The 22,484-nt window shown below is 30.4% G+C and overlaps 1 protein-coding gene across 4 annotated transcripts in view; it reads right to left on the reverse strand.

Annotated features, from left to right (window-relative positions):
- Positions 1 to 22,484, reverse strand: part of LOC139516106 (uncharacterized) — a 76,594-nt gene that overhangs the window by 49,499 nt on the left and 4,611 nt on the right. For 2 of the 4 annotated variants that reach the window (XM_071305958.1, XM_071305955.1), the window contains exons 2-9: positions 20,380 to 20,642; positions 19,449 to 19,559; positions 18,854 to 18,874; positions 12,559 to 12,621; positions 11,728 to 11,864; positions 8,110 to 8,308; positions 7,397 to 7,491; positions 6,485 to 6,678 (exon numbers count right to left, since the gene is read on the reverse strand). In XM_071305958.1, coding sequence (XP_071162059.1) covers positions 6,485 to 6,678; positions 7,397 to 7,491; positions 8,110 to 8,308; positions 11,728 to 11,864; positions 12,559 to 12,621; positions 18,854 to 18,874; positions 19,449 to 19,559; positions 20,380 to 20,499 — 940 coding nt within the window. In that variant the 5' untranslated portion in view covers positions 20,500 to 20,642. The remainder of the gene's footprint in view (positions 1 to 6,484; positions 6,679 to 7,396; positions 7,492 to 8,109; positions 8,309 to 11,727; positions 11,865 to 12,558; positions 12,622 to 18,853; positions 18,875 to 19,448; positions 19,560 to 20,379; positions 20,643 to 22,484) is intronic. The other 2 variants (XM_071305959.1, XM_071305957.1) reach the window with 1 other exon arrangement.

Raw genomic sequence — 22,484 nt, forward strand, 5'->3', positions numbered from 1 at the left:
AACAACCTAACCATAGAGTAAAAAACAGCCCCAGGCAGCCAATGCAGTGAAAAGATTGTACGCCCAAAAGTGAGCAGCTGGCCCCTAAAACAATAATGCATACTAGTTCAGCGAAAAGGACACCACACTTAATTCTAAAACATAGAATTGAAGCAAAAAAAAACACACAAGGCTCCGGTTCGAAGCAAATTTCCTATCAAAAATTATAATTGGAAATTTTTAGCTCAAGGGCGGGGGACCTAGATGCATCCCACCTTTAACCAGGCCTAGAATGAGTATTGTTGTCAAGATTAAACTTAAATACTGAAAATGCATAAAATTAGTAATTCATAAATAAAATTACAATGGAGCATAACTAACTATTCACTTCACACCATTTCAAATATCAGATACAGTTCAAAGTATTAGATGCAGCGGCATTGCAGTCTTTTATCTAAATTTCTGGTGCAGCTTAAGTTCAGCAATTTCAGCATTATGACTGATTGAATGATTTGAGAGTAAAAATCTAAGTAAATAACCATGGTTATAACACAAAAACAGTTCCAATATTTAGAATGAATGATTTGGATAGAGAAATCTAAACAAAAAAAAAACCTCTAAGAACTCATTTAAAAATAAACTAAAAACTATTCAGGAATTCTGGTAGGAATTCTTTTTTTCCAGAGTCCAGCTGGAGTATACACTTTTTTCCTGTAGGAATTTTAAATAATTTCAAACAATATTCCTACAAGAGTATGTGTTTTTTTCAGATTGATTAGTTAATGTTGGCTACAGTTTGACTTAATAAATAACTCCAGCTTTAATCAAATAGCTTTTAATTAGTTACCTACAGTTTGCATTAATTCTCATATATTTGACAGTTATGCCAATTCTATTCTGATTAACTTTCATTTTTTGACAGCTCTTGTTAATTAAAATCCATAACTATACTATTAACACAATTCGCTTTAAAATAATAAATCCTTATTCTGATTGACTTACATATTTTCACAGTTTTTGTTAATTAAAATCAATAGCAAAGCTATTAACACAAATTGCTTTAAAATGATAAAAATGATAAAAATCATTTACACAGTTTAATTTAAACCCTGAAGAACCACAATAAAAAAGACCTTTTCCTGCAATAAATTGTTTTTCTTCAGAGATTGTTGTCTATTCTACATCCTGCCCCGTAGAAATAAAAAGAAATAAAATTATCAATGAAAATATAAACTTAATCACATTGCCATTTGAGGAATGATTACAAGATCTGAAAAACGATGACAACGACAAATAAAAAATCTTGATTGCATTGAATTTTATGTGATAAAATTCCCTATGACAGGTGGAATGATCTGTAGTAAGGTTAACAGTACCATTTTGACTGCACCAGATTCACATTTTCGACAATTGATGTCTGGTCAGTGATGCTTGAGGGCAAAATCTAAACCTAAAACAAACTTTGAAGAGCTGATACAAGCAAAGAGGAGCTAAAGTATAGCCAAATCTGGAGACGGAAGCAGAGCCAAGAATAAGAGATATATTCCTTAGTTAAGGTGGTACCCAACACTTTCACTTAAACCAATTTGGCTCGTTTAATTTTCATAAAAAATTTGAAAAAGTATTTACTCTGACCCTTTGATAAAAATTTCAAAATATTTGAACCAACCAATTTATCAGAAAAATTACACTGGTTATATAGCAGTTTGACAAACATTAATTTTGATCATTGAGAAGCTTAACATTCCCTTCACAACACAACGTAATTTAAACGTTTAACTGATTTTACAGAGTTATCTCCCTTTAGTGTTAGGTACCACCTTAAAATGATTTCAAAAATTGCATAACAGCAAATTTCAATCAATAACATGAACAGCAGATCTATCAGTAAGACAAAAGTTAATTAATCAAATCTTTTCTGCTGTCATTTCTTTTTTCTAACTATATTTTTCTTCTCAATTTTCTAATTTCCAAGTTTCCCTTTTTCATTTGCTTCTGTTTACACATGACTAAAAGGTCATAGGGGACCTGAAAATTACTGGTAATAAAGCCACTATGTTTTGAGATCAACTTATTAACATGACCTTTGTGAGTTGAAAAAAATGTTTTGTATGGATTTTTTTAATTTAAATCTTTGCAAATTTAAACACATCAAAAAAGTTAGAAATATTGAATGAAAAATAAATTGTTGCAAATTGAACAACTGAAATTGGTTAAACCCATTCATTAACATTGATTTCATTTGTAAAGTGTTCTTCTTTAATGATATGGATTGCCATTGAGCAACAACAGAATACAATTAATGTATATTTGTTGTTTTCTCAGTCACCACATTAATTCTCCTTTGGATTGGATCACTGTTATTACCATGTCATTAGTGTCAGCTGGAGAGGTGCATCCCATTTGTGAATTTTTAAAACAATGCAATTTTTCGTTTCATATGCGACACAAGGTCTTATTTTAAATCCTCCAGAATAAAATATACATTTGAGCCACTGTACATGTACAGATGAATATAAAATATAAAAGAAGAGTTTAAATATTCATTGCCATATACTGAATAAGATTTTTTTTAGGGTATTACCCCTTGGTATAACCAACAACCAACAAAATTTCCTGACATGAGTACATCCAGACAGACTAATAGTTTTACTTCAGTATATAGTTGTTTCTTAAAATTTATTTTATAATGATGTTGATTTATTACAAAAGTGTGCTTTAACATTATAATGAAAAAAAAAGTTAAATCACAAAAATTCCGAAACTCTAAGGAAAATTAAAATGGAAGTCCCCAATCAATTGGAAAATCAAAAGTTCAAAGACATCAAACGAATGGATAACAACTATGTTCACAAACCTCTGTTGGATAAATCTATCTATATACACTATTAACCTGTATTATTGGCGCAAATGAAATATGGTTTTTGGACCAAATGAAAGATTCTTTAAGGTGCAAATAAAACGTCAATTGATGTAAAGGCAAATGGCGAAGCTTGATGTCATCCCATCAGAACAGTTATCAATTTTAGGGCAAATGACACCTGGGCAATTTACACTCTGGATTGCCTCTATTAAATATTCAAGGTCATCGCAATTAAAAAATATTGAAATCCTAAGCAACATTTAAGGTTAACAATTTAAATAATATAGATGCTGCTTTAAGAGTATTTAGTGCTGTTAACTTCTCTAGAAAATAGTCGAAAACCCAATTACCATGCACAACTTTTTTTGGACTTAAAAATGGTGATAAAAACCTTTTTAATAAGTTTATTCATAGGTAAAAAATTGAGACAGGTGTGCATGTTCCTCAAATATGTCCTAGCCACATAATTGCATTGACACTATATTAATATAACAATAGAATTGTAACTGGTTTTATGAACCTGAGTGTATTTAAATATGGTGGACTCAATTTGAAATTATCGATAAGGGCGTTGACCATTCGCATGTACACACATAGTTTTTGTTAGTTATACTTAAGCACATATATATTCGAAAACAGTATTAAATACTTTTTTGTAACATTTTTTGTTTGTTTTTTTGTAGATTGTTGAGTGCAACCTTTTTTAGTTTATTTAAACAAAGGACTTATTCTGTGATGTGGACTGTATTTACACAATTACAAACTTATCATTGGATAAACATGTGTATTGCAATTATTTGATATTATATAAAAAAAAAAAATGGTCATCGTGCCTGACAAGTTCTAAAACTAGTGTTTTAGTTATTTATATTATGAATCAGATAAGAAACAGATTGGGCCAAGGTATATAGAAATTATATAGTCTAGTATATAAATAATTCATGTTCGTTTTAACGAAAAGAATTTAGAAAATAAGTCTGTTTAAGGTTACATCATCAAAATAAATAGGGAAGGTAGGTCTGTATTTCCATTTCATTACTTTTTTCCATTTTATTTTTTGCTCCATGATTTGGAGTTGTGCAGTCCGTCTTGCCATGGTCCGAGTTTGTCCATGGGCTGAGATTACCTGTATTTTTAATGATTGGATTATTCCCCTTGGTTATTGGTTGGAATAAAATGGCGGCGAAGTTTTTATTTCATTACACGAGCTGTGAGCTTCCTTAAAACAGCTGTTATATTCTGGATTATGAACATTGGGATGTATCAGGCAATTGATTAAATTTATTGACAACCCTTACTTCCCTTTTGACACAAGTTCTATTAAGTTTTCACTTTACGCCGGAAATAAAATGGCATAGGGTCAGCGCTCAAATTAGGGTAGGTCGGGTAACCGTAAACAGACATTATTTTTGGCCTAATCAGTGCCATCTACATAACTATTTCAGTATATGATGAAAGGCTATTTTTAATGCTGACTAAATCATATGAACAAAGACATCATGATCGTTATACACCTATACTTCACCAAAGAGTGGGTGTAAGTGTGTGTGTTGAGGAAATCAAGATATGATAATATTATAAACACAGTTTTTTTGCTTTCTTATTTATGCAAATGATCATTGTTAACTCTTTTGATGTGTGTAATAATGTGATAGTTTATTTCACGGTGCACCAATTTTCAGTATCAAGAAAATCAGCAACAGAAAGCTATCGGAACTACTCAGCCTTTCTAGTTGCACGAAGAAATAATGTGGTATTGTACTGCATGGCAAGAATGGCCGAGTAGTTACAATATGACTGATAGATTGGTGACTGCTAAACATGGCCATAGCCCACAACAAGTGTTATAATTGCAATGACAGCTTTTAAAATGTATTTGAGAAAATGATTGATTGATGTTGCATTTCAACAGACTGTTACTATGAATAGATAAACAAAATTCGTGAAATAAACAAAACAGCCTTTTAGTTTGTAGGTGACTGAGGACTTACTTATTTTAACTGTAAAATAAAAATGTTTATAACTATTTTTTTCCTTTAAATACAATGTACATTGCTCTCTTGGAAGAATATAACTCAGGGACACATTTTGAAATAAAATAGCTGCTTATTTAATTTCAATTATTGCAAACCTTGGTAAAAGAAATCCTGTCATCAGATATTTCCTAGAGTTATGTCCCTTTAAATTTTGAAAGATTGAAAATTAACTTCAAGTAGCATCTTACAAAATATAAAAGGGAATAACAAAAAGTCAAATTATATTATTACAATTCAAATCATATTAAAATATCACTATGTAAAAAGGAATTAAAGGTATGTCAATACATATGCTATTCCTGAGCACATAAAATATCTGAAGGCTTGTGAGCATAAATAGTATGAGCAGCCTTAAAATAGAAAGAACAATTTATTCATTATTCTTGTAAATATTTTCCACATCAATACTGCCATAATTGTAATATTTATCATATCATGGTAGTTAAATTTCAAATTTATAAATGCAAGGGTTAGCTTAGCAAGCAAATTGGAAAATTTAACCATCAAGAGATGAAAAATATTGTATTCTACAAAGTATAAAATGGAAGAATCTGTTTTTAATGAATGGAAAAAAAATCCTTTTTAACCTTGAAAAAACCCATCCCTTTTGACCTGCTTAAGCAGGCTTGTTTTAGTTTTTTTACCAAAGAAAACTCTCTTAATGTCTTTTTTATAACTTTATAATCACATTAATCGGGACATCAATAAAATGGAAGTGTCTATACTTGGATTTTAGTTATCATGGCTGCAGACATAAATAGAAATCTTAATTAAAAGTACATCTTTCAGTGAAAAAACTAGGACAGAAAATGTCCTTATCATACCATGTCCTTATATGTAAGTATAATATATAGGTCATATGAAGTTACCGCAGTATATGCTGATATGTGGTACCTAATTATCTTCTCTTATATTTACAATTACATCTCATTTCCTCTCCACGTAGTTTTGTCTAACAAGAATTTTCTCCATGTTATTGGATTAATCATTCATAGAAGGCATACTGTCCTGTATATCATGGGACTTGATAAGAAATTTGAATTTGCCAATTGTCAAGATGCTTGTGAAATCTGCCGATACTTTTTTATATATTGAAAACTCTATTTAATGACTGCGATATCCCAAGGGAGGTGCAACCATCATTGTAAAATTCTTTTTTTTTTTTCATTTTTTTTTTTTTTTTTTTTTAAATATTTCCCCTTTTTTTCAGTTATATTTTGTACTTCACTTAAAATACCTGATTTTACAGTAATAAATGACATAAAAATTGTCTCCTTACATATCAAAGTATGTCAAAGACAGCTAAGATGGTAACTTGTTTTTATATGGATTTTTTAAATAATAATCATGAAATTGTTTTAAATCTAATTATCTATCTATAAAAAAAATACCATTAAAAATATGGTATAACAATGTCTATTACTATTTTCCCATTTAAACAAAAACATTTTCCTTAAATAAGTCAAGCTAACAGGCACAGGTTTGAAAAGTTCATATCTATAATTGGAAATCTTCAAAATTGAATTTCGCCTTCTCACTTACATTAATTTTTCATCAAACGTTTTCCTACAATTCATCAGATTACCAAGAAAATAAACAAACTTACTTTCAAACTTAGAAGATGGAGTAGTCCTTCCATTTTTAGCACTTAATGAAAATTTTGTATATGGATTACTATAATATCTAAAGAAATAGGGACTGGGCACCAGTGGTCGACTTGGCTGTGAAGGTACTGTTTTTGGACGTCCAGTTTGATTAAAGTTAGCCATTATTTCTGCACTTTTGGGATTTCTGTAACTCCTGTTAAACAAAAAAATAAGAAAATTATTTAAAATAATTTTAGAGCTTAGAAATTCAACAAGGCATAGAACTTTTCCCTCCTTTCATACAAACTAAATAATCACAAGAGAAAATAAAATTTTTCAAATAATCAAGAGTGAAGGAAATTTGGAAATGGTTTAGGTAATCGAAAGTGTTTTTTTTCAACTATCTACCAAGAATTTGTTTTGAACATTGTCACTTGATCATAAATTTTTGTGCTTATACATATTATGCAAAAAAACAAAATACTGATTTAATTTATATTTCAATTAGAAAGCCATCTTCGTTGGCAAGCAATAATAGTCCTCAAACACTTCAAAATTGCCTACATTGACGAACAACTGTCCTATTTTCAGTTTATGTATAGAACATCTATTATTGTTGAATGGATAAAGAAAATTTTCATTGATCAAATCTGCCTGTATCTTTTTGAAATTCAATTTCTATTTCAAAGAAGCCATCTTGGTTGGCAAGCAATAATAGTCTCTAAACACTCCAAAATAGCCTCAGTAAAAGACCAACATTGATGAACTGCTCTATTTTTAGTTTATAAGAAGGACATCTATGATTGTTGAATGGATAGATAAATTTTCATTGATCAAATCTGTATCTGCCTGTATCTTTTTGAAATCAAATCAATAAAACTTTTGTCTGACTGACTGCATGGCACGACCTTTATCTGTAATTACAATCTTACCTTACAGTAAAACCTGTACTAAATGCAGTTTGTGATCTGTTTAATTGCTGTGTCTTCCTGTAGGGTAGTAATGTCTGCATATTTTCTACTTTACCCTGAAATAAAATTCATAATCGAATATTGGAACTTGAATTAAAGAACGTGTATTCATTTCCTGAAAGTAATTGTTCTTTAGATTGGAAGCTGATTTCATGGTATATACATACCACAAGAGATCAGTATTTTTTGTGTGCATGAAATTCAAACTAATGATACAAATGTATATGAATTAGAAGATGTAGTATGAATGCCTGAATGAGACAACTATCCTCCACTCAGAGTACAAATAATAAGATCATCATAGATATCAAAGCAATTATAGGTCACAATATGGCTTTCAAAATTGAGAAAAACCTGTACCATTGTAGACTGTATGTTTCCTCTTGATTACTTATGGTTACGGTATCTCTTTTGTGAATTTGTTGTCTCATTAACGTGTATGTTATATTCATAATTTTAGCCAATCAAGGTGGAAACCTAACTTATGATACATTTTTTTGGTTAGGACAGACAAACATGTGTTGTGAAATCCGATTTTTTAAAACTGATGTTCTGTGGATTAATTATTTTCAGGTTTACTAATTTTCGTGAAAATGAGAAATAATTGTATTTTCATGAATATATGATTTCATGGTATTTCAAAAGTCTGCGTAATAAGGAATCCACAGTATTACCTTGCAAACATGTCTAAAACAGTCCTCTAAAGCAGAATCTTCTACGTCATGAGTAGATATCTTTGTCACCTCATCAGCCAAGGCTTCAGCATACATGCCATCACTATTATGACCTTCATCATAACTTGCTAAACCAGATAAATTCTCTGACCTCGTCACTCCATTGTTTACAACAACTGTAAAGTTTCTAGGATTTGTCCTGAAAAAAAAGATAAAGTTGTTTTAATTTATTTAGACTGTGATAGATTTTTTTTTATAAAATTATTAGTTGTTGATCAAAATATTTGAAGTGCCTCTACACCATGTTTCAAGTAGCATATTAAATAACAATGAATTTATCAGAATTCCACCTTTCGATCTTAATATGGACAAATAATTTACTGGTTACAAAACATAACGGCTGACATGTAAATTTATTTTACTGTAATACAGCATACTGGCAATCATACCACATCTTCTTATTTTTATATTTATAAGGTCAAAACTTTGGCCACCATTATCTGTCTATTATCCTTTTTATATGTTTTTCATGTTTTTGAGGTTCTTGGTGATTTAATCTTTATTCTTTATTAAAGTTTTGAGGTTTAACCAATTCATTATTTTTGCATTATGAAAGCATTTATTTTCATTTTTAGGGACCTTCCCAGAATGATATCATGTACAGCTAAGGCCAGGACATTTCATTCATTAAAAATGTTTACAATTCAACAACAAAATAGGTCATGAAATTCCATATATCATGACAATTAGGTATGTTTGTTAAAAACGTTTCTATTTACCTTTAACTTAATCAATTATTTACATGAATGCAAAATATTCAAAGTAAATGAAGTGATTAGAGATATCAAGTTTTATGTCTGATTAAAGCTTGCGAGTTCTTAATATGTTTTTGATCATAATGATCCCTTAAAAGAGTAGTATATCAAAAACAAATTTCTTTAAATACAGTTATTTAAATTGATTTACTTTGAATAGAAATTTTATTTTGAGATTGTCCTTGAACTGAAACCATAGAAAGTATATTATGTGTCTCAAAAGTAAATAACATTATATATAAGGATAATTTTTCTTGTCATAAAATTTTATTTTGTAACTGTCCGACTTTTTTCTATGCTATGCAATAATAAAACAGAAGCAACAGCTATATTACTCAATAATTAAGGTCTTTCCCCTACGTGAGGAAAGACCTTATTGTTTTTCTAATGTTTTTTCTTTTTCTTTTTTTCTTCCAACATTTTTTTTTTGGCATGGCCTCCCCGTGTTTCTTTTGAAGTTATCAAAACCAAATATGGACTATTGATAGACCTCATCATGAGGTATTACCAGATGACCCTGTTAAGGATTTCATCATCCCCTTTATAAGTTATCTCCCTTTATTGATTTTTACAACATGGCCCCCTCACGTTGTTTTTAAAGACATCATTACCTTATTTGGATGATAGGCAGATTTCATCATGATGTATTACTGTATGAGGCTGCGTAGGATTTCATCATCCATTTTGAGAGTTATATCCCCTTGAAGCAATTTCCTATATTTGCATTTTCTTAAAACATTTTTGAGATAGAGTCGATTTCAAAATGGTAGCATGTACAAAAACAGATGGCAATGTGGATAAACATAAACAATTATTTTGTTATCAACCCTTTAAAGGAGTTATTTCCCTTGAAAAATTATACACAATTTTTGAAAATTTGTATTTTGAGAACCAGATGTCGTAGAGATTTGGGACATTCACCAATAATCTTTAGTTCATGTGACCTTTAATTTGCATCCAAGGTTAAAGGTCACAGAGTGCAAAAAAAATTTACGCTGCAATTTCAAGCTTACATATTAGGAAAACGATAAGAGTTTGCTGCATTCAAACTGTGTATTAAATGTTCCTCTCGACGAGCTCTACATTTTATACATTAACCTCAAAAATTTCCGACCATCTGTTCAAAACTTGCAACGAAATAATTCTTAAAAGTATAGATTTGTGTGCATATATAATGAAAGGAAACAGATAGTAACCTACTATAAACTGCAAAAATTAACAGTATTTTAAGACCTTCAATTTGAGGTCAATGTCAGGTCATGATGAAATTTTACTTTGACCTTCAAAGTGTACTATGACCTTGACTTTGTGAAATTTGAAAGGTCAAGTGGTCCTGAGTTGAATGGTGCTAGTCTTATGTCTTTACGACTTCCGGTTCTCAAGTTTAGTATTGCATCTTATATTTGATGATTCATTGTGACCTTGATGAACTTTGGAATTGTACCAATTGTTTTTTTACAATGTTGTCCTTTAAGTGCAAATCATTTATCATTTATCAGATTTGAGATATCTATTGTATTTAAGAGGTAATGCAGTTCGAAATTTTGCAAGCAGAGGCATGTATTTCTGAATCAACAACAAGGTATTACCTAAAATATTTTAGAAACTGAAGAGGTTAACATTGTTATATGTTTGACCAAGTACCAAAAACTTTCCATGAAAAAAAAACCCAAAAAATCATTTTGAAATTTTCATGTTTTGCATTGACTTTGTAAGTTTCATAAGTTCTATTTATATTGTTGATATTGCATCATATTTGGCACTTTGTCAAATGGGGTCATTTGATATATCAAATTGAAGAACTCATTAAACTATACTTAAAAATGAAAATTCTAAACCCCTTTTTCATCCAAGGGGGAAGGGTGGGGTCATTTAGTGCAAAAATTCAAATTTCTTAGATGGTAAGGTTGTCGCATATCAAATGAATGAACATAAAGCGTACATTTCAAATTTTAAATTGACGTCCCCCAAAAAATTGGTTGGTTGGGGTCATTGAGTGCAAAAAACAAATAAGGTTGTTGTATATCAAATGAAAGGTCATGATGCATACATTTGATATATCAAATTCCTGACCTCTAAAAATTAGTTGGATGGGGTTATTAAGTGCAAAAATCAAACTTTCTAGAACATGGCATTGTCGCATATCAAATGAAAAATCATCAAGTCAATGTAACATATATCATACTTTCGATCTCGAAAATGTAGGCGGATGAGGTCATTAAGTGTAAAAAAGTTTCAGAAGGTATGATTGTCGTATATCAAATGAAAGGTCGTACAATTAACATTTCGAAAATATCACTTTTACAAAAAAGACCTCTTTCAATTGTTTAACAAACAATTGAGATACTAGTTTTGATTATTTCTTGTAGATTCATTAAGTTTAACAATCATTTTTATACATATATTTTGCATGAAAAATCCAAAAGAAACCAAATTTTCTAAATGGTACATTCTTTTATTTTTTCCATTATTTTGAAGTAACATAATAATTTTCATTATCTAATGAGAGGGGGGCAATAGGGGGTCCGTTAAAATTTTAACAACACCTCGATTTTGGCAAAAAGCAGTTAACAACAAATGCAAAAATGTTGATAATAGTTAACACAGTGGGTTGAAAACAGTTAACAGTTTAAATTTATCTCAGATAACAGTTAACAACACCTTGAAAAAGACCAAAAACAGGTTCACATAAAAAGGTATTGCTCCCAACCCTAAAGAGAAAGAAATGAATTTAGGCAACAAACAACATTAATAAATCTACAAAATGCAATCTACCACATTCCAGCATCTGAAACTGCCTTACCTAATGAGATCATAGAAATCATTTCTATTGGCATGTTTTGCAGGTCCCCATTGTTTTGCCGTCTGGGATCGTGGAGAAAGACTTGAATTTATATTCTCAGGACTAACTGCTGGTTGCTTCCTCTGTAACAGATGTTGCTAAAAAAATAATAAACAATCATAACATCACTATAACATCAAACCTTTAAAAGAAATATTTATAACTTAATAAAAAGTGAAAGTTGACTTCACTGTTGTTAACTAAAATAGCAATTTTCAATAAAAATCCATTACTTTTTCCTAAACACGTTAAAATACTAATTACCAAAAATGACATCAACACAGCCATCTGGTCTGAGAAGTTCACATTTTCAAAATAAAAATTAAAAAAAAAGACCTTGAATTTAAGTGCTACAGTTTATTTTTAGCTTGTTCATTTTAGGTATTTCCTTTAATCTAAAATATATAACAAACAGCTGAATCTTTAGAATATGATATGCCAATCTAAAATAAGAAATATATATGAAAGGATAATAGGGGAATAGTCAATAAATCAGCAAGTTAGAAGACAGCAACCTGGCAAAAAAAGAGTAGAATGATTGATGACAAAGACTATCTATTACTAACAAGCATAGCATGTAACATCTCAATGAAAACTCAATAGTTGGTATGTATAAAACACTGGGTTTGTTGGAAAGATTTTATATTGGTTACTGTGTAAAATTGACCTAGTGTGCCAGGTCACGTTTCATTAAAATATTGTTATATAACTTATATTGAACAAGAAAAGAGACTAAATGAACACAATTGTTCCCGTAAATCTAATTCAGAGCTTCAAATATCCATGACCTACCTTTAATGGCTGTCCAACAAATCCTCGACTTTCTTCTTTAATTCTTAGCTGTTCTACCAATCTCTGTAAAAATAATAACGCATGATGTTAACAATGGTAAACGTGTTGGGTTGCTATCTTTCTTATAAGTTTTACCACACATCTCCCGTTTTTTATATATCACCTTAATGTTTTGATAATATTTTGTACATATTGTGTTTTGTTTTTATGTCTTTATTTGTAAAAATAATGAATTTTTGCATTTTCAATTGAAAATTGTTAGAATTCATTCTCCTAAATTAACAGTTTATATGACATCCAGACCAAAATTACAAGACAAATATGCTGCAACTCAAAAAGTAAAATACATAAAATTGAGAATGGAAATGGGGAATGAGTCAAAGAGACAACAACCTGACCAAATAAAAAACAACAGCAGAGGGTCACCAACAGGTCTTCAATGTAGCGGGAAATTCCAGCACCCGGAGGCGTCCTTCAGCTGGCCCCTAAACAAATATATACTAGTTTAGTGATAATGAACGCCATACTAATTTCCAAATTGTACACAAGAAACTAAAATTAAAATAATACAAGACTAACAAAGGCCAGAGGCTCCTGACTTGGGACAGGTGCAAAAATGCGGCGGGGTTAAACATGTTTGTGAGATCTCAACCCTCCCCTATACCTCTAACCAATGTAGAAAAGTAAACGCATAACAATACGCACATTAAAATTCAGTTCAAGAGAAGTCCGAGTCTGATGTCAGAAGATGTAACCAAAAAAATAAACAAAATGACAATAATACATGTACACTGTAGGTTTTTATACAGAAAGACAAGGAAATAAGAACTAACAATGAACATTTCCTATTTCCATAAAACAGATACTGCACAGCAGAAATCTATCATATAAAGTGAACCCATTTCCTTGTAATAAATAACACTCTTTAGATAGTTACTAAAGCATTTGAAAAAAATACAAATATAAATAAGAAGATGTTGTATGGTATGAGTGTCAATGAGACAACTCTCCATCTAAGTCACAATGTGTTAAAAGTAAGCAATTATAGGTCAATATATGGCCTTCATCACAGAGCCTTGGTTCGCACCAAACAGCAAGCTGTAAAGAGCCCACAAATGATAGCTTGATTTGTTGATTTTTTTTCTAAAATGCTTGCATTTTTGTAACAACCTAAAAAAAAAGCTTCCAATACAAAAAAAACCCAGATACAATACAAATGAAGTTGCTTGACTGTAGCATTATGAATTTCCTTTTGCACTTTAAAGATTAACTTAGCATATGTTTAAGGAAATATATTGTGTATAAACAACACCTTTATAATAACCTTTGAAAGATCATAATAAAAATTTGTAAGGGTTCCGCGGAACCCAGTGTCTCGCCTACTTTTGCTGTTAATCGCAGGCTCAACAAAAATGAGGAAAAAAATCAATTAAAATATTTCTAATGATACTATCTTTTGATTGTAAGAAGCTTCTGTCCAAGTTTGGTAAAAATCCAGGATAGTTTATGAATTAAATAAATGTTTTAAACCTTAACAGCGGACTGTATGTAATGTTAACTTGAAGAAAAATCAAGTCCATTTATATGAAAAATACAGAAAAACAGGTACAAAATTTTAACAAAATTTCCTTCTAAATATAAATAGCTTTTGATCATAAACAATTTAGCTAGTTCAAGTTTAGTACAAATCCAGGATAGTATAAGAAAGTTATTGAAATTTTAAAAACTTTAACCTCAGAGTGAATGAATTGTTTCCTGGCAGAAAAACTAAGTCCATTTATAAGTAAAATACAGAAAAAATGGAATTTTTTTTTTACAAAATTTACTTCTATATATACTATCTTATGATCATAACAAGCTTCTGTCCAAGTTTGGTACAAACCAGGATAGCTTAACAAAGTTATTAAAATTTTAAAAATTTTAACCACAGAGTGGATATTTGTGGCCGCTGCCACCGCTGACGGAATGTACGATCGCTATGTCTCACTTTTTTGACTAAGGTCGAAGGCTCGACAAAAGGGTGTTGATTTCTAAAAATGCTGAAAAATGTGGTCAAACATGCGCTCCAACATGTATATATAAGCATGTGTTATAAATGTCATATAAAATCATGTAAAAGTGTCTGGACTCTAAATAAAACACAGTTTGCAAACAAAATGCCATAAAATATCATAATGGCCACTTGTAACCTGAGGGATAAAAGTATCATTCTCCCTCAGTGAACAAATTATTACCCTGAAATATGTATGTGATAATTGTCTGTAGCAAATATAATCTAGCATGCCTATTTACATATTTATAATTAACTGACTGACAAAGATTATTACTACAAATTCCAAGGAATCAATATAAAAGTACACTTGAACCCTGATCTAGCTTGTAATATCTATAAAGTATGTATAACCTTGGCTATATTTCTCTAAATCTCCAATATAATAATAAAATTGAGAATGGAAATGGGGAATGTGTCAAAGAGACAACAACCTGACCATAGAAAAAACAACAGCAGAAGGTCACCAACTTGTTTTGACCAGTTGGATAAATGTTTGATAAAGCACCATTAACAGTAATTAATTGTCCGTGATTTCACACAAAATCTTTTAGGAGTACCATACTTAAAATAATTCTTTGTTTCAATCATTAGAATAACAGACTCTTTTACCACATTATAGATATAGGAAGATGTGGTGTGAGTGCCAATGAGACAACTCTCCATCCAAATAACAATTTATAAAAGTAAACCATTATAGGTCAATGTACGGCCTTCAACACGGAGCCTTGGCTCACACCGAACAACTAGCTATAAAGGACCCCAAAATTACTAGTGTAAAACCATTCAAACGGGAAAACCAATTATTAAAAAAAAATCTCAATGGTTACATGTTCAAATTGAACTTCATTGTATCTCTAGTTGATAAAAATAATAATCAATAAGGATTCTGGGTAAAGGTAAATATGACAGCAACCTAACAATATAAGCATCAACCATGGGTGACAACATTTTTCTACTATAAATTGATAAGTGTCAATAGCATTGCCGAGAATATGGACAACCAATAAATTCTCTGAACAGAGTCATGTGACCTTTATATCAGGCAAAAACAACTGGCAACAATGACCTTGAGACAATTATCAAGTCAAAAACTACAAACAAATTACTTTTAACATTTATTGAGAAATAAAAAAATATTAATTATTGTAACATTGGCACATGCTACCAAGACATCCTTATAAAAAAAACCTTGACAATTTCTATTAGACAAATATTATCGTAGCTTATCTTACTTCCTTAATTAAGATCAGAAAAATGGTACCCCGCGGAGATATATAACATTGAAATAATATTTATAGCTTGTTTATATACAAACATGTTTAATACATAATAGAATTACAGACAGATCATTCGGTACGTAACAAAAATTAAATCCTGCTGCAAAAGTTTTCATAGATGTTATACCATTATAAAAAAATACTTGCATATTAAGCAGTCTTAACAATTGTGAAAAGTGACTTGTCTGTCATCTAGGTTAGAGGGAAAAAAAGAAACCGAACAAGGCCAGTGGCCAAAACGTCTTAACAAAAATAGTTTAATTACTACAAAATGTTCCCTATTGGATTTCTACACTAGATTTTCTAATGTCGTCATATTTTTATTATTTGATTGTAGAGCGAGTGTCTTATTTAAAAAAAAAAAAACACATCTCCACATAATCTATATTATAATAAACATACTACAGTCCATGAATTTAATTAATAATTAATTAATAATAAAGATGAGTCACAATTTAAATATTAAACAAAATACAACTTTCTAACAGGCTTGTTTGCAGAATTTGACAAAACCACGAAATCAAGTATCTAAGAGAATACAATGTTTTCTTCAAACCAAGAAAATTGGTATTAAATTGTAAGTGGTATTATATAAAATACCTATCTGATCAGACAAGAATCAAGAAAGACAAAAGAAAAACGGCTCCTCGATTGCAAAAGAAACATTACGATTGATTTCAATGAACTTTGATTTAAGGACAGAAGCTTAATATCAAATAAGCTTTATAACTATTGCATCACAAAATAAATAGAGCTCAATGACTGAGCACGTTTGAGGATCTTGGTGATCAAAGGAAATCTTTATAAGTGGCATTTCAACATTATTACATAATTATATATTTCCCTTTACTTAGAATAGTAATCATTAAATCAAATACAAAACAGTTAGCAATTTATATATTAAATCACAATTACAAAATCGTCTCAGGAGATACCATTTATCTTCTTTTATCTACAAGACAATTTATTTCAAATTCGTTTTACTAAACTGAGTACATGTACACAATGCTGGCTTTATTACTGACATTTCAAATACACTAGCAAAAACATCAGTACAATGTAAATCCATAATATGAAAATTTCTGTTGTTAGGGAATGACCATTTAATTTTTAATTTCAAGGAGGGGGGTGCAGATTTATCCCATACCTTATAGTGCTAAATTTTGAAAATAATTTGATTGACAGCATCAAACTAAATAAACATTTTCTGACTCAGAAAAAAAGCCCACCTTAACCCCCCTTGAAGTTAAATGGTCAGTCCCTTATAATATGTTGCTCTATGATGGCTACATTAACATGGCAAGGAGGGGTGATTGATAAAGGGGAGGGACTGATTTATTAGGGCGGTAATATCATGGTACACTTTCAATGAAAAATATGTGAATATGCAAGAAAACAAATAACAAACGAACAAGTCAATACACCTACTCACAAACTTGTCATTATCACTTTAAAATATGTTCAGAAAATTAAAAAAATGTTCACAATATGACAACTTACCATGACAACTAATCAAGAAAAAATTACAAATCTATTTAAGAACTTACACAAGTGGACATCGTATTCAATCCTTAAGTCAATTTTTCAACTTATCTATTAATGTTCAGATTGATAACAAACACAACATACTGAATTTTCTGAAAGCTACTTAACAATACTGAATTGACTGTAAGCCATACGTCTGAACAGTGCTGAATTGACTGCAAGCCAAACGTCTGAACAGTGCTGAATTGACTGCAAGCCAGACGTCTGAACAGTGCTGAATTGACTGCAAGCCAGACGTCTGAACAGTGCTGAATTGACTGCAAGCCAGACGTCTGAACAGTGCTGAATTGACTGCAAGCCAGACGTCTGAACAGTGCTGAATTGACTGCAAGCCAGACGTCTGAACAGTGCTGAATTGACTGCAAGCCAGACGTCTGAACAGTGCTGAATTGACTGCAAGCCAAACGTCTGAACAGTGCTGAATTGACTGCAAGCCAAACGTCTGAACAGTGCTGAATTGACTGCAAGCCAAACGTCTGAACAGTGCTGAATTTACAACAGGTTAAAATATCTAAAAGTAACTTTAACTCAAGCCAGAACTGAGCGTTTTTCAGTTCACACTTCTCAGATGTTGTTCAAATTAAAATGACTACTGTAAAAGCAGAAAAAATCGTGGAGGATTTAATTTCGTTTATTTCGTGGAAAGAATATATCCATTAAATTAAAACCCCCACGAAAATTTAACCTCCATAGAAAACCACTTACAGTTTAAGAAAACTACAAAATTAAATCCCATGAAATCTTACAGAGAGACAAAACAACGAAATTTTAACCCCATGAAAATTAATGTTGCTACAGTATTTCAGAATAAATATACCAGAGAGAATATTGGTGTGGAAATTGTGTGATAACACCTAAAACACTTCAAATTTAAGGAAAATATATATTTAATGAGGTAAATAACATTTCATATGTTTTAATTTGTGCTGTCTAAAATGTGCTTGAAGTTTTGTAAAAGCAAAATGCATAAATTTCTGCCAAAAACTAATTTCTACAAAAAGTTACTCTTTATTTATGATGTTTTGGTTAAAATTATAAATATTTGAAAACAAGCTTTATATTCTTGGGCTGCCAAAGAATTTGAAACCGATATTACTTAGATGTGATTTGCAGTGTCTGCAATTGATGCTCTTAAATATTACCGGTAAGTGCAAAGTTGACATGCCCAAAAAAAACAAAATTTTTTTGCAGGCCTATCTTTCAACCATTCTTTGCACAAAAGATAAAACCATTAATATTAAATAAAAAGATATATTAATTATATATAAAGGTGAAGGGAAAAGGTCAAAATCACAAATGCTGGTGCTACCCATAAAACAATTGATAATAAAAAAGTTACTTTCCAATACCACAGTAGATATCAAAAACATACTAAATACTAGAAATAGCAAAATGTAAAAAAAAAACTAAACAAGTTTACCTTCCTTTGTTCCTCCTTGCTCTAAAATAATTTTACAGATTATGTTTATAGAAATTCTTCCTGAAAATTTGTCATAGAGTTAGAGGTATGAGTTTTGTTTAAAACTTGAAATGAAAAGTATCTCAAGTCTGCCAAGGAAGATGTGTGTGCTCTGCTGAACAAACATGATATGTTAGTAAAAAGAATTGGCAAAGCCCAGGTTTTGGTATTGTAAACACCAAAAATTACAAAATAAAAATAAAAAAAAAACAAGTACATGCCTTCATGTCCTCCAAAATCTATTATTTTTTAATTTTTGTCACTTAATTTTAAGTCATCTGCTGTATTATTCCTTACAGTAATTTATGTTCCTAAATACTCCTCTCAAAATGAATCATAAACAAGGGACATAACTCATAAAAAAGATTAATTAAATAGGACTACTTAGTTCTTTATTAACACCAGTACTTTGTTCTTACTAATGTCAAATATGGACTTATTGGCAAGGATAAACTTCTAAAAAGACTAAAGCTGGGTTTTTTTAAGGCAAAATGTATAAATATTAAATTTCTAATTACTGTAAGCCTTTTTCTGCCCCTTCCTTTAAAGAACTTACATATCGTCTTTGTTCTGTGGGTGTGCGTATCCTATTAGAAATTCTTCTTCCTCTTGCCAATGGAGAAATGCCCACTGTTGTTTTCACAGATGGAGGTTTTATGTTCCCTTCCTGAAAATGGAAAAGAAGATAGATCTAGAAATACATTAGTGTCTGTACAGGAGGTCTTTCATTTTTTACTCTTAAATCTTTCAGAAATTTTTCACTATTCTTTACAAATTATACGAATCTTTCTCTATTCTTTACAAGTTATACGAATCTTTCTCTATTCTTTTTCATTCTAACACCCCATTCTGCCATGTTGTCCTGTCAATTTTTCTTCATTCTGCACTTTTTGACCATTATTCTCTTATTCTGTAAACCCATGCATCCAGACCCTTATACATGTACATTGGCACTGGCATATACTTTGCAGATAGTATAAATGTCCTTATAGTGAACTCAAACAAATCCTTTTCACTATTATTCATGAAAAATGCTCTCTTTTCACTAAATTAAGCATCAAATAAGCATACGCTTTAACTTGCTGCATTTGTTTGCACTCATCCTAAGTCAAGAATCTGATGTTCAGTAGTTGTTGTTTGTTGATGTGAATCAATCTTTCCCGAATCTGTTTGTTTATATAGATAAGACCTTTGGTTTTCCCATTTGAATGGTTTTACACAGTCATTTTTTTTTACCCTTTATACTTGCTGTTCAGTGCATGTGTGAGTCAAGACTCAGTGTTAAAGTCCGTACTTTGACATATAATGGTTTACTTCTACAAATTGTGACTTGGATGGAGAGTTGTCTCATTGGCACTCACTAACACATTAACACATCTTCTTATATCTATAAAAGTTTAATAACTTCATTTGTCACTACATGTATCTCAGATATTACATTTTTTATGATGTATCAAAATTACTGAAGATGAAAATTTTGTACTTACCAAACCAAGATAAATTCCAGTCATATTGCGTGGCTGGGCTTTACTGGGAACACTTTTTGTGGTGAACGGCATATTTCTTGTCACTGGCAAATCCGGAGAATTTGGTGGTAAATTCCTCATGATTTAAGTCTTATAACAATTCAATTTATTTTCTCCATTTAAAATATCACATATCTATAATTCACATAGATTTTTTTTCTGATTATATTTAAGCTTGAGTTTCCTCTCTTTTACATTTTGTTAATTGTCTGGTTAAAAATTAGCTACAAATAGAAAGAGTTGACATGAATAGTAATAAAATCTCATAAATAAATATTTTCATTATTGTTTTTTATGAAGAACAAAAGAAATTAAATAAAGTACTTGTAACGTAACAGACTTACGATATATCATGTTTCATATTTCAAACTGAAATCTATTCAAACTGAACAATTCTAAAGTGACAAAAATCAAAATGTCACATATTGATCAAACACGATTTCATATTAATCCTTTACAAAAGTTAGGTACACATTAATGATATATATTGTAAAGTTCCTTTGATAAAACTGAAGTTTCAATGTTAATAATATTTACCTTTCAAAGCAATATATCTACTTTTTCAGAAATATTACGACTATAGAAGAATACTTCACTTTTTCAAAGTCAATCAGCATTTTAATTGTAAAAAATATTATTAATATCAATATTACAAGATTTACCGATTTGATTCCGATTGCATCTAAAAGGGGATACACAAGGTCATAATATTTCTGATTCTGACACAGTGTCAAAGAATTAAAACCCATAGTATTTAAACAAGACCAATTTAAAGATATAGTGTTAAAATCCCACAGAAAAATCTTATCAAGAAGTTCAATCAAATATTTTTTTTGGCAGTAGGCCACCCTACATGATACTCGATAACTTTACACATTTGAAGTGTTCAATAAATTTCATTGTTTACTGAAGCATTATATTGCAACACACAATACACATTGAATGATATTGATATGCAAGTTACTTATAAGACCTATAAAAATAACACTCAATATATGCATGTAAATTTAAAATCCTTCCTAAATTGTTTTACATGTATTTCATAATTCTATAGCTTATTATCTCCCTTGCATAGCTCATTCAAGTTTTAATACATGTACTTGATTTCCAATGGAACTTGAAAGATTACCTATAAACAACTCAAACATATAGCCATAAACTTGACATTCCAATTTAATACTGTTTAAGTCAACTTTTAACCTTCAGATGACTTTAATATTATTTTATATTATATACAGTTTTCTCTAGTGGTCTTGAACTCTGTTGTACATTGTAGTACCAAAGGCATTTAAAAAGAATTCCCTTGCAGAAAAAAATGAACCTAGTGCATGACTCTGATAAAGACATTGGCCGATCCAGGAACCCCCCCCCCCCCCCTTTTTTTTTGGCCGATCAATGCATTTGAATAGGAGCAAATAGTTGAAACCCCCCCTTTTTACTCTGGGTTGGGAACCCCCCTTTTTCAAATGGCTGGATCCGCCCCTGAAAGATGTCCATAATTTTGACAAAAACAAAATAGACCCATAAATCCAGATCCACCGTTTGATAAATAATAACATCTGAAGGGATCTAAAACTTTAAAATTTTAAAATCAAAACTGGAGCCTGGCATTATGGAACAAATTTGAAAAGAATTTGAGTTGACTTGAGAAATGTTCAAAATTGCCATTTAAGTAACAACTAAAGTCCAATAACTCTGACTGAAAAATAAAACTAGATCCTGTGTCACTCACCTTGCATGGTCTATGTGCATATAAAACAAAGGACACAGATGGATTCATAACAAAATTGTGTTTTGGTGATGGTGATATGTTTGTATAGATCTTACTTTACCGAACATTCGTGCTGCTTACAATTATCTCTACCTATAATGAATTTGATCCAGTAGTTACAGTGGAAAATAATTTGTAAAAAGGAGTAAAGGTAGATTTTGGCCTCAAATTTCAGGTTCATCTGACGAAAGATTTTGGACACTTTTTAAACAATTAAGAGTCTATTTCATTTGATTCAATTAGTTTTTGTGAAATATAAGTAAAATCTATCAAATATGCCAAAAAATGTCACTTT

The sequence above is a fragment of the Mytilus edulis genome, chromosome 3 (assembly GCF_963676685.1).
Source record: "Mytilus edulis chromosome 3, xbMytEdul2.2, whole genome shotgun sequence".
Lineage (NCBI taxonomy): Eukaryota > Metazoa > Mollusca > Bivalvia > Mytilida > Mytilidae > Mytilus > Mytilus edulis.